The sequence below is a fragment of the Euprymna scolopes genome, chromosome 2 (genome assembly GCF_053919585.1).
Source record: "Euprymna scolopes isolate OS-2025 chromosome 2, ASM5391958v1, whole genome shotgun sequence".
In the NCBI taxonomy this organism is placed as follows: domain Eukaryota; kingdom Metazoa; phylum Mollusca; class Cephalopoda; order Sepiida; family Sepiolidae; genus Euprymna; species Euprymna scolopes.
Genome location: NC_136483.1, coordinates 132,949,357 through 132,961,596, shown reverse-complemented (window position 1 = coordinate 132,961,596; position 12,240 = coordinate 132,949,357). Strand labels below are relative to the sequence as shown.

The 12,240-nt window shown below is 33.2% G+C and overlaps 1 protein-coding gene across 1 annotated transcript in view; it reads left to right on the top strand.

Annotated features, from left to right (window-relative positions):
* The window catches only part of LOC145240429 (uncharacterized), a 78,015-nt gene extending 65,994 nt beyond the window's left edge, over positions 1–12,021 (top strand). The window contains exon 4 of the mRNA XM_080103972.1: positions 11,534–12,021. Coding sequence (XP_079960098.1) covers positions 11,534–11,641 — 108 coding nt within the window. The 3' untranslated portion in view covers positions 11,642–12,021. The remainder of the gene's footprint in view (positions 1–11,533) is intronic.
* The last annotated feature ends 219 nt before the right edge of the window (positions 12,022–12,240 follow it).

The following is a 12,240-nucleotide window of genomic DNA, read 5'->3' as shown; positions in this document are numbered from 1 at the left end:
AACAGCTATGAATGTCCAATGAAATTATTTCATTTATTAAAATTGTAAATTGCAAATGGTATCGTAATTAAGTCTTTAATTTAAGTCTTTAATATCATTTAATCAAGATATATATATTTAAAATACTATTTTGTAGTCATTTTTTATTTTTTAATTTATTTTTTACTCATGTTCCATTTAAAGTTAAAAATTAAGATAGGAGCAGGAATATGTACCTGGTAGAAAATGTTTATTTTCTACCAGGTACATATTCCTGCTCCTATCTTAATTTTTAACTTTAAATGGAACATGAGTTGGAACAGATACATCGAGAGCATTGTCAAGGCTGCTGCAAAGAAGGTGGGCTCTCTCTACCGTGCTAGAAAGTTACTAATGCCTGAAAGTATCCTGTACCTCTACAAGGCCACAATTCGCTCATGTATGGAGTATTGATGTCACATTTGTGCTGGTGCATCTTCTACTAGTCTCTCCCTCCTGGATAGGTTTCAAAAGAGAGTCGCCAATCTGATCTGGACTAAGCTTCAATCTCTGTCCCATTAAGGAAATGTTGCATCCCTCTTCCTGTTTTACAAGTATTTTAATGGTGAATATAAAAAAGGCACTGTTCAGACTTCATATAAAAAGGCACTGTTCAGACTTCATATAAAAAGGCACTGTTCAGACTTCATATAAAAAAGGCACTGTTCAGACTTCATATAAAAAAGGCACTGTTCAGACTTCATATAAAAAAGGCACTGTTCAGACTTCATATAAAAAAGGCACTGTACAGACATCATATAAAAAAGGCACTGTTCAGACTTCATATAAAAAAAGGCACTGTACAGAATTCATATAAAAAAAGGCACTGTTCAGATTTCATATAAAAAAGGCACTGTTCAGACTACATATAAAAAAAGGCCCTGGTCAGACTTCATATAAAGAAAGGCACTGTTCAAACTTCATATAAAAAAGGCACTGTTCAGACTACATATAAAAAAAGGCGCTGTTCAGACTTTATATAAAGAAAGGCACTGTTCAGACTTCATATAAAAAAGGCACTGTTCAGACTACATATAAAAAAGGCACTGTTCAGACTTCAAATAAAAAAGGCACTGTTCAGACTTCATATAAAAAAGGCACTGTTCAGACTTCATATAAAAAAAGGCACTGTTCAGACTTCATATAAAAAAAGGCACTGTTCAGACTTCATATAAAAAAGGCACTGTTCAGACTACATATAAAAAAGGCACTGTTCAGACTTCATATAAAAAAGGCGCTGTTTTCATATAAAAAGGCACTGTTCAGACTTCATATAAAAAAGGCACTGTTCAGACTTCATATAAAGAAAGGCACTGTTCAGACTTCATATAAAAAAGGCACTGTTCAGACTTCATATAAAAAAAGGCACTGTTCAGACTACATATAAAAAAAGGCACTGTTCAGACTTCATATAAAAAAAGGCGCTGTTCAGACTTTATATAAAAAACAGCTACCGTGCAAACATTTGCTGATTTTGTAAGGTGCAAGGGAGATTACTCTTTTTTACACATGCCTATCAAAGAAAGCAATAACCATTAAATGAATAAATTCACCAAAATGTAATCTAGTGTTCCTATTTATTTTCCTCACCACGAGGACAGAGTTTGGCACAATGCCGATGTTTAATATGCAGAAAATCCAGCTCTCCCCAATCTCTGGATTGGAACAAAAATGTAAAAAAATTGACTTAGTTTAGAACGATTTTTTCTTTACAGATTGAGGACGGAAAAGACGCACCAGAACAGATACAGTAAAACCTCGGGATACGGTGGCCGTAAGATACGTTTTTTTTAGGTTATGATGTGGAATAGAATGTTTTTCCGGCTTCTGGTTACGGTATTTGACACGCCTTACGGTGTTATTTATAATGTTGTTTGGTTTTACACATGTGTATTATATACTGTACTGTATTTTGTTACTAATTTCTAATACCGTATCCCGGGGTTCTATTGTACTACATTTTGTATTATTCGTTTGTAAAACGTATACAAAAATTTACATTAATAACAAATTAGGCACAACCCATCAAAAGTGTGGAGCAATTGTGGTTTGTCTAAGAGAGGTAATTCTGAAAATGATTGACTATCTTACTCCTTGCTACAACCATTTCGATCACCACAATACCACATTTACTCTAATAGGCCATTCTATTTAAAACATTCCCAAATTTATTTTAAATTTCAGTTTTCATAAATGTATTTATATACAGTGGGGAGTAGGAAAATTTATTTGAAATTTTATTTTTCATAAATATATTTATATATTGTGGAGAATGGGAAAATTTATTTGAAATTTTATTTTTCATAAATATATTTATATATTGTGAGGAGTGAGAAAAACCAAAACGAAAAACAGTTAGTAAGACCCCTTGGGCACTTCCTAAATAAGAGGCCATATTTTCTCTTTTGTTTTTTTTTAGAATTAAAACTAAGCAGATTCATCTCTAAATTAGAGTGAAATCTAAGTGGAAGCAAAAAAAATAGGGTGAAGTGAATAGTATCAGTAAGTAAAGAATTGCCTTTTAGAAAGGTTTTATTAACTGTAAAATACACGTACGCTCTTGAAAGGATCGAGCGGGAAAATGAAACAGAGGGCGCTTTTATTATGAATGTCAATCCCAAGGGAGATAACTCTTAACAACAAATTAAATCATAACATTTTCCCCGTCCTAAAGTATTCAAGTAAGGGGTAATTAATTATAGACAAATTTTTTTTTTTTTTTTTTTTTTACAATCACATAAGAATCATTTTATTTACAAATAACATATGAACCCAAACTGCAGTTTTTTCAGTATTTAGTCACAAAATCCTTATATTTACTAGGGAATTGTCGAACTCGGGACGACCTCCGCACAGATTGGCAGGAATGCTGATTTTCAGTATTATTTTTTAGTGAAATCTGATTTTCTTCAAGATCAGACGATTGATTTTTGTCTTCCTCATGACCAATGTTTTCATTAGTAGAAGGTTCAAATAAAGTCTCTGAAGTAGTAGGATTATTATTAGAGTTTTCTTCATTTGATGAGTTTGGAGCTAAGTCTCAAACGTTGACAGTGGTTTCAGTACCAGAAGGTAGTTGAACATAAGCGTAGTGGGGGTTGACATCTATTAGGGTGGCAGGCGTTACAGGAGGGTCATGTTTACTTGTTTTAGTGTGGTTTCTAATATATATTGGGCTTGGTTTAACCCAAGAAGGAATTGAAATTCCGGAAGCAGATTTACGACTATATTTAAAAAGTCTATCATGGGGAGTCATATTAGTGGCAGTACAAAGTAATGATCTAATTGAATGAAGTGCGTCCGGTAGTATGTCTTCCCAATAAGGTAGTTTCATTTGATTAGAATGTAATGTTGTTTGAATGGCCTTCCATAAGGTACCGTTGAGTTTTTCAATCTGTCCATTACCTTCAGGATGATACCTACTTGTTTTAGAAGTAGCAATTCCTTTTTTGTGTAAAAAATCCTTTATTTCTCTTGCTAAGAAATCAGAAGCACGGTCAGTATGTATCATGTCAGGCAAACCAAAAATTGAAAAGAGTTTGTTTAGACAGTGGATAATGGTTTTGCTTGTCATATCTCTGCAAGGAAAAGCGAAAGGAAAACGGGAATACTCATCAATTAGAGTAAGTAGATATTTGTTGCCATGTATAGAAGTAGGTAGAGGGCCTTTAAAATCAAGATTTAATCGTTGAAAAGGTAATATGGCTTGAATGAGAGTCCCTCCATTGGTATTGGCGAATTTGGGTTTCAGTAATTGACAGGATGAGCAAGAGTCAGTAATATTCTTAATTTGATCCGAAGTAAAAGGGAGGTTCCTCGTTCTTATAAAATGGCTTAATCTTGAAACACCAGGATGACATAATTGTTTATGTAAATCACGAAGATCTTGTAGATTGTAAGTAAGAGCAGAGATGCGAGAGAATGTGTCAGCAGCAATATTTTCAGGTCCAGGTCGATAAACTATAGTGAAATTGTATTGGGATAATTCTATACGCCAACGACATATTTTGTCATTCTTAATTTTAGATTTTCTTTTATTGTCGAATATGAAGCTGATGCTCTTCTGATCTGTGATGACTTTAAAGTGCCTGCCGAGTAGAAAATGTCGCCACTTACGGAGAGCTTCTACAATAGCGGCTGCCTCTTTTTCTACTGCATGGTGCTTAATTTCGTTAGTATTGAGAGTTCTTGAAAAAAATGCAATAGGACGACCTTCTTGATTTAGTGTTGCAGCAATGCAATAGTTACTAGCGTCCGTTTCTACTTCAAATTCCTTATTTGGATCTACCGTTATTAAAGTGGCGTCTTTTAGATCATTTTTCAATGTTTGAAAAGATTTTAATACAGATGGAGGTAGTGGAAATTCTTTGTTTTGATTTAGTAATAAAATTTTATCCGAAAATTTTTTAATGAATTTGCAGTAATAGGAAAACATTCCAACTATTCTTTTTTGAGATTTAAGATTCAGCGGAGGTGGCATTTCGAGTAATGGTTTTAGTCTTTGATAATCGGGAGCTATTTGATTATTTTCTATGGTATAGCCGAGTAGAGTAATAGAACTAAAAGAAATTATGCTTTTATTTTCATTTAAAGTGATGTTATATTGTTTAGCAATTTTGTAGAATTTTTGAAGATTGTAATCGTGTTCTTCTTGATTTTTCCCACATATAGTTACGTTATCAACATACACAAAGGTATCGGTTAGATTTTCTTTTTCTATAATATAGTCTATGCTCCTCTGGAAAGCACTTACTCCATTGGTGACGCCAAAAGGAAGACGAGTAAATTGAAAAAGTTTGCCACTTACTTCAAACGCAGTGAATTTACGATCAGCATGATTTATAGATATTTGGTGATAAGCAGATTTTAGGTCGAGAGTAGAGTAGATGTTATATTGAGCGATGTCGTCTACCATCTTATTGATATTAGGCATTGGGTAAGCGTCTAGTTCCGTGAATCTATTGATGGTATCGCTGTAGTCGACTACCATTCTTTTCTTATGATTCTCATTCGAAGTTACAAGAACCTGCGCTCGCCACGGAGATATCGAAGGTTCAATTATGCCTTCTTTCAACATTCTAGCAGTCTCTTCTTTTATGAATTTGTTGGCGGCAAAAGTGTAACGTCGGGATTTTGTCGCAATAGGAGTAGTATGAGGAGAAAGATTAGAAAAGAGAGGAGGGGGTGGAACGTTTATGGTAGGAAAAAAATTATTCGTGTTTATAGCTCCAATTATAAGTTTGTCTCTAGGACCGTCGAATTTAAGTGTTACTTTTTTATATTTTTTTAAAATATCTTTTCCGATTATTAAATCAATGAAAAGGTTTTCAATGATTTCAATTGTTATTCCAGAATGGGTTTTATCTTTCAGTATTAAATCCACGACAGCTTCGCCAGTTATTTTAGCATGTTGATCGGAAGCAGCCAGGGCTATAGTTTTGTTTTTAGGTATTGTGAAGAGTTTAAGTTTTTTAGCAGTATTTTCATTAATGAATGTTTTTACACTGCCGGAGTGCCCGTTAATTTGGCATTGAGTGAATGTGACACTCAATTGGCATTGGAGTTAGTTCCTAGTCAGGATAGAGAAGGTGAGGGGTAGTCAGAGTCGTCATAAAGAACAGCAGTATGAGTGTTAGAAATAGAAGATTTACACACTTTAGCCCAATGACCATTTTTTTTGCATTTTTTACATTCGGCGTTTCGTGCAGGACATAAATATCGAGGATGACGTGATTTTCCACAGAAAAAACAAACCCCTTTTGGATGCATATTTTCTTTAGTCACAGCTATACGATTGTAGCCCGAAGGATTATTTGTAGCTGCTACAGTAAAGTTATTTGCGTAGCTTATCGAATGCTTTTCTGCTTGTGCAAGAGATCTGGCCGTGGCATATGTGTCTTGTAAAGTCAGGATGGGTTTTTCTAACAGTCGTTGTCGGATGGACGAAGAAGAAATTCCGCCGATGAAAGCTTCCCGAATGTATTGATTTTTGTTTTCTTCAGCAGAAACCGCTTCGAAGTTACATGTTTTGGCAAGCATTTCCAATTGTAGTATGAAGGAATCTATATTTTGTGTTGTTTGTTGCTTCGTCGTCATCAATCGATATCTATTATAAACAATATTTTCAGGTTTTAAATAAGCGGCATCCAATGTTCTTAATGCACTATCGTAGTCGGTTTTATCGCTTATTAAATCGAAAACAGAGGCTGAAATACAATTGATCAAGGCAAAGAAATTATCTGAAGTGTTTTCGATTAATCCGTTATTATGTGAGCGGATATAATTCTGGAGGGTTAATTTCCAATGCCTATAGGATTTTTCGGAATTAGGGCATGTAGGTTCCACCTCGAATCTGTCGGGACGTAAGATTAGATCCATTATTTTTTTTATTTTTTTTTTTTACAGTTAATAAAATTGAAGTGAATAGTATCAGTAAGTAAAGAATTGCCTTTTAGAAAGGTTTTATTAACTGTAAAATACACGTACGCTCTTGAAAGGATCGAGCGGGAAAATGAAACAGAATGTCAATCCCAAGGGGGATAACTCTTAACAACAAATTAAATCATAACATAGGGGATGTGAATTTGGGAGATTATTTTCTTTTTTCCACTTTGCATTTATGGTTGTTAATTAAAAAGAAAATTGAAAATGAAGTTTGTATATTTTGAACGAATCTATATACCACCAGATTTCTGTGGAACTTGTTTATTTGTTAATTCTAATGCACATTTGATAATGTCACAAAGGAAGATGTGTGGGGATCGATGAATAAAAATAATAAAACTCCCAACTTGACTCGTCATCCATTACATACATAGTGCACAATCATCATCATCATCATCATCATCATCATCATCATCATCATCATCATCATCATCTGTTCATGGTATCTACATTTTGATTTAGGTACAGATAGGGAGTGGGGAAAATTATTGACGGTGGTTTCAGCTAGTCGGATGTTTTTTGAAAAAGATTGGCAAGGGGGGACCAGAGATTGGAGCTCAGACGAACACCTGCCATGGAAATAACGATAGAACAATGACAGGCTCGCTACGTCTCTTCTGTGGGAAAGAGGTTGCAGAGTAGAGAAAAGGGCATCCCTCACCAAGCCACGGAGTCTATTTTGTACTCTGTCAAGGCAGGATAGGCTGTTTTTAGCAGCCCCCGCCCAGATGTGGCAGCAGTACTCCATCTTTGGACGTACTTGGCCCTTATATAGATAGAGAATTGCATCATTAGTGAGATATCTTCTGGAGTGGTAGAAGGATCCCACCATTTTCCTAGCGACCTTGGCCACAGACTTGATGTATGTGTTCCATTTAAGATCAGGTGTAAAGGTCGAACCCAGGAGCTTATCAAAGCCTGGGGCCTCCCTTAGACGAGAGCCATCCATTTCAATTGATGCCTAATGAATCCCCCTTTTTTCTACAAATATCCTGAAAATATGAATCAAACATTCTGTTTTTCTATCTATGTACATTTCCATTTTAAACATATATAAAACCTCTTTTTGTGAGTTTATAGTTTTGAATTTATTATTTTGCTTGTATTTATAATCTAACTGTTGTGGCCTGGAAGGGACAGTAAGGAAGACACAGACACAAATATGGGTTAGAAAAAAAGTATTTGTATTGAAAACAAAACAAAATATACACAGACCAACAGTCGTAGTACTTAGCATCATGATGACATAATACGAAGTACACACACTACCAGCACCACCATATGAGTCGGTACTATTCGGTCTATTTATATAATTTGGAAAAGTTCATATCTTGTGTATGAGTAAGTTTCCACAACACTCCCTCCCCAATATAAAAATTTAATATCTTTTCTGCTGTTTATGACTATGTTATATGTGTCTGTACTCGATATCGCCAATCCTTTACAAATTGATTTATGGTTTGCATTTCTTTAATAATATCATCCATTAGTTTCTGAACGACGTTCCGATTCCATTGCGCAAGTTCAGTTAATTGGGTATTTCTATGTTTATACAAATAAACTGAATTGTTAGTAGCTTGTCAATCCTACTTACTGCTCAGTTGGATATTGCTTTTTTTTCCTTAATGCTTCAACCTCTTTTCATTTGTGTTTAAACCTTTTTATGCAAATCTTTTTTTTTGCTCACTCTTTAATTGTTACTTCATTATTTTTCGAGATATTTTCGAATTATATGCATAATTGTTTTTAATATCTCTCTTGATGTTTTGTATGCAATTCATTTGATACGTTTTTGGTTGTTTTTCATAAACAGATTGGTTTTAAAGAATTTCGTATGGCACGTTTTCGTTTCTTTGACTTTTTTCAGATTACATATTTTAAAAATGTTGGCTGATAAATTCTAATGTTTAAAACTGTTCAGATGTTTTAGAACATAAACTTTCAATCTTAAATAATACTGTTCAAATTTACTGGTAAATATACTTCTCCAATAAAACTAAGCTTATTGCCAGTCACAATATGGTCTGACCTTAGTGGTTCCTGTAAATCGGTTTGTTAAGTTTCTTCCATGTATGTAACTTGGTAATTAAACGGTCAGGTCCAGTGTCTAACTATAAATTCAGTTTTATTGAATATCTTAACTATAACTTGTGTAAATTTTCATTTTGTCTTATTCTATTTTTTGTTTTATGTTTGCTTTTACAAGGTGACATTTTATGACCAAATTTGACTCAAGTTTGATAAATTTTATCCCATAGGGTTAAATTTTTCCCAATGTAATTCTGTACATCAGGGGTAATTCCTTTAAAATCATTTGCTTATAGTTATACTAGTCTGAAATGGTCACAGTGCTTGTTTACGATATATGCGAATGCTAAATAATTTTTGTGGACCCGATTAACCAAAGTAAAACATTTTCACCTTTTGTGGAACAGTGACATATTGGGACTAAAATGTTCTGATAGTAAGTTTACTGTTTCCATGAACTCCAGATCTGCGGTCTTTTTAGGTAGGATGTAGTTTATGAATCTACTGTGTTCTGCAGTTCCCAGTTTTTGTAAAAGCAGTTAAACGTTTATGCATCAGGCCAGTCTTTGCAATCAATGTTGAAAAGGTCTTCATGTATTCTAAAGAAAACGTTGAACGTTTGGTCTTCCTTAGGAATGTAGGTAAAGGTATCCATGGTGTTCCATATCATGTTTTGTGAAAATTCTGTGTTACTGTCCATGTGTGCTTTATTGAGCAAGCTTTTGAGAAGTATATTCTTGATTTTTTGTAGACGTTCTTTCATTTTTGTATTGATATTGAATCGAAATTTCTCCAGTTTTCTGTTGTTTTCCTTCAGCTTTCTGCTGTTGTAGTTTGTTATTATTGTTTTTGTAGTTCTTGTTGCTGTATAAACATCTAAAGGATAATTTCTTTTAAGTCATCCATCTTATAGACTTTTTCAAGAATGAAATTTATTTATTTGAGAAAAACAACCGCTGTAATATTATTAATTACACGTTAATACTGTATGTGGAACAAAGTTTCCGTTTTCAATTAAATAAAAATGTGTTTACTGTTTTATTCTCTTTAGTTTTAAATTGAAGTACAGATTTGAGAACTTCTTTTCAACAACACGATTTAAAAAAAATTTTTTTTCATCATTAGCTGAAAGACTTTTGAGATATTTTCATAGTCCCACTTGAAAGAATATCTTGTTCACTGAGAATGCCCTACTGTTGCCCGATAGCTTTGGTATGTAATTACTGGTATAATTTTATCATTTTCTTTTTTTATTTTTGAAACAGATTTTTATTGGTGGTGTTTTTTTTTCTGAATTTGAGTTCTTCATCGCCAAATTGTTTTGGCCTGCAAGGATCACAACACGGGTGCAGATAGGGGTTAGGAAAAAGGTATTTGTATTGAGAACAAAACAGAATATACAGAGAACAACAGTGTCGTACTCAACGTGAAGATGGTATACTATGAATTACACACACACACACCACCACCACCCCGGTATTTACCTCTTTTCTACTGCGAGGTGATGTAACACAAGGTCAGAAGGTGGGAAAATCAGTTAGTGTCCCAAGACAAGGAGCACTCTGGCCCTGCAAAAATAAGTCTGAGTAGCCCTGTCAGCATTTCTTGGTGAGCACGCATAAGATAACAAGCAATAAACTTGCGCCACCTGAAGAAGGCCAAAGGATGAGTTCACCAAAAAGGAATTGAAACAAAATCAACTATGAAGATGAGGCTAACAGTCCATAAAAGAATGAATACATAAATTATAAAACCTACTTCCAAAGGATTCCTGAAAAATTTTAAATAAGAAGCAAAAGGGGTAATGTCAGGCGAATTATTAAAAGCAGGAGTATACAGAGTTCTCATTTATTCCTGAACAACACTGGTTCAGCCTGTTAAGTGTCTATAAGTTAATAAACTGTCTACATACCTTGCATCAATAAGTGAATTGTGGAAGGTAGCTGAAGTTGTGTGTGTGTGTGTGTGTGTGTGTGTGTGTGTGTGTGTGTGTGTGTGTGTGTGTGTGTGTGTGTGTGTGTGTGAATGTGAGTAAACATAATGCTATCTACTATCTGGTTAGTCAGGTTAAATGTAATTATACAAAATAGCCACAGTGGTTATCTGTGGTTTAGGTTTTCATTGTTGTGGTACATTACTGGTCGACGTAACCTAATAGTTTATGTTTCTCTTTTCCTTTCTCTTTTGCTCTCTTTTATCCCTTCTTTTTCTCCTGTCTTTCTTTCTTTCTTTCTTTCTTTCTTTCTTTCTTTCTGTACTTGTACAGCTTTTGAATAGGACAAAACTAACTTTTGCCGACGCAGAAGCAACCGAAAAAAAGAAATAAAACACAAAAACAGTGTCAAAATCAACACGAAACGAAAAAAAAAAAACAAACAAAAAAAAAACCAAACAAACAAGGAAACAACATTTGAAGCAAGGGTAAAACATCCAATTTATGTTTATTGTTATGAAAAATGTTTTTTTTTCTTTCTTTACGAAGAGAATTAATCAAACGATATTTATATATATTTTTTCACATGGAAGTTAAATGAAACGGTTTTCTTTTTTTAGTACTGCTGCTCTCTCTCTCTCAATATATATATATATATATATATATATATATATATATATATATATATATATATATATATATATATATATATAGTGAATAAATGACAAAAGACTATATTCCAAAATTCATGATGTTGATCATTTTATAATTTATTCTTTTAATTCAGTTGACATTTAAAGGAATAAATTATAAGATGGTCAACATCATGAATTTTGGAATATAGTTTTTTGCCATTAATTCACTATATTACTCTGCAATTATATTGAGCTTCTTAAATAAGGATTCGTATATATTATAAGAAAAATATTTCTACAGAAATATATATATATATATCTCTACAGAAAAAAATATATAGTAAGTTATGAAAATATATATGGCAATTAAGCTATCTTTTATTACACCCAAATGGATCAGAGGAATTGCAAATTGCATTATTATGATCACTGAACTTATGCACTCATGATAAAACGTTTCATTTCTCTGTTACAGATATTGACAGTATTACACTCTAAGGAAGCAACCACCATCATGAACGTGTATCAGAAGCAAAGATGCGTCATTGAATTTCTGGCAAAAATCCAACGAGAATGGTGGTGACTATGTAGAAAAATAAATTATGGAGCACAAAAGGTCGCTCGTTTTAATGGTACCACCCCTGTCTTTATAGCTCTACAACATTTTGAATACAAAATTGGGAGGCTTTATTTTTGGAACGATCCTTACCACCTTAATCACTTTAGTTCTCCAACTTTACTTCCTCCTTATTTATACTGCTTACCTTCTACCTTAGATACCCCATTATTTCGTTCCTAATGTAGTTATCGCCAGACGTCACATTTCTAATATGTTACCTAGCACCTTCTCTTTTCTTTCTGATGCATTAGGCTTCAAAATAACTAGGTATAAAAAGCGTAACCCTAATTGATGTAATCTTCCTATTGAATGAACGATTAAATTTATATATCTTTGCATTGTCATTTTTTTCCTTTTTCCTTTAATATATATATATATATATATATATATATATATATATATATATATATATATATATATATATATATATATGAGCAAACAGTTAATAAAATATGTTAAAAAACACTTTGAAATGAGTTAAAAACATACTTAATCTGAAAAGAAAACACTAGATAAATGGATAGTCCTTAATCCGCGGAGTTTCGAAGAAATACTTTCCTTCT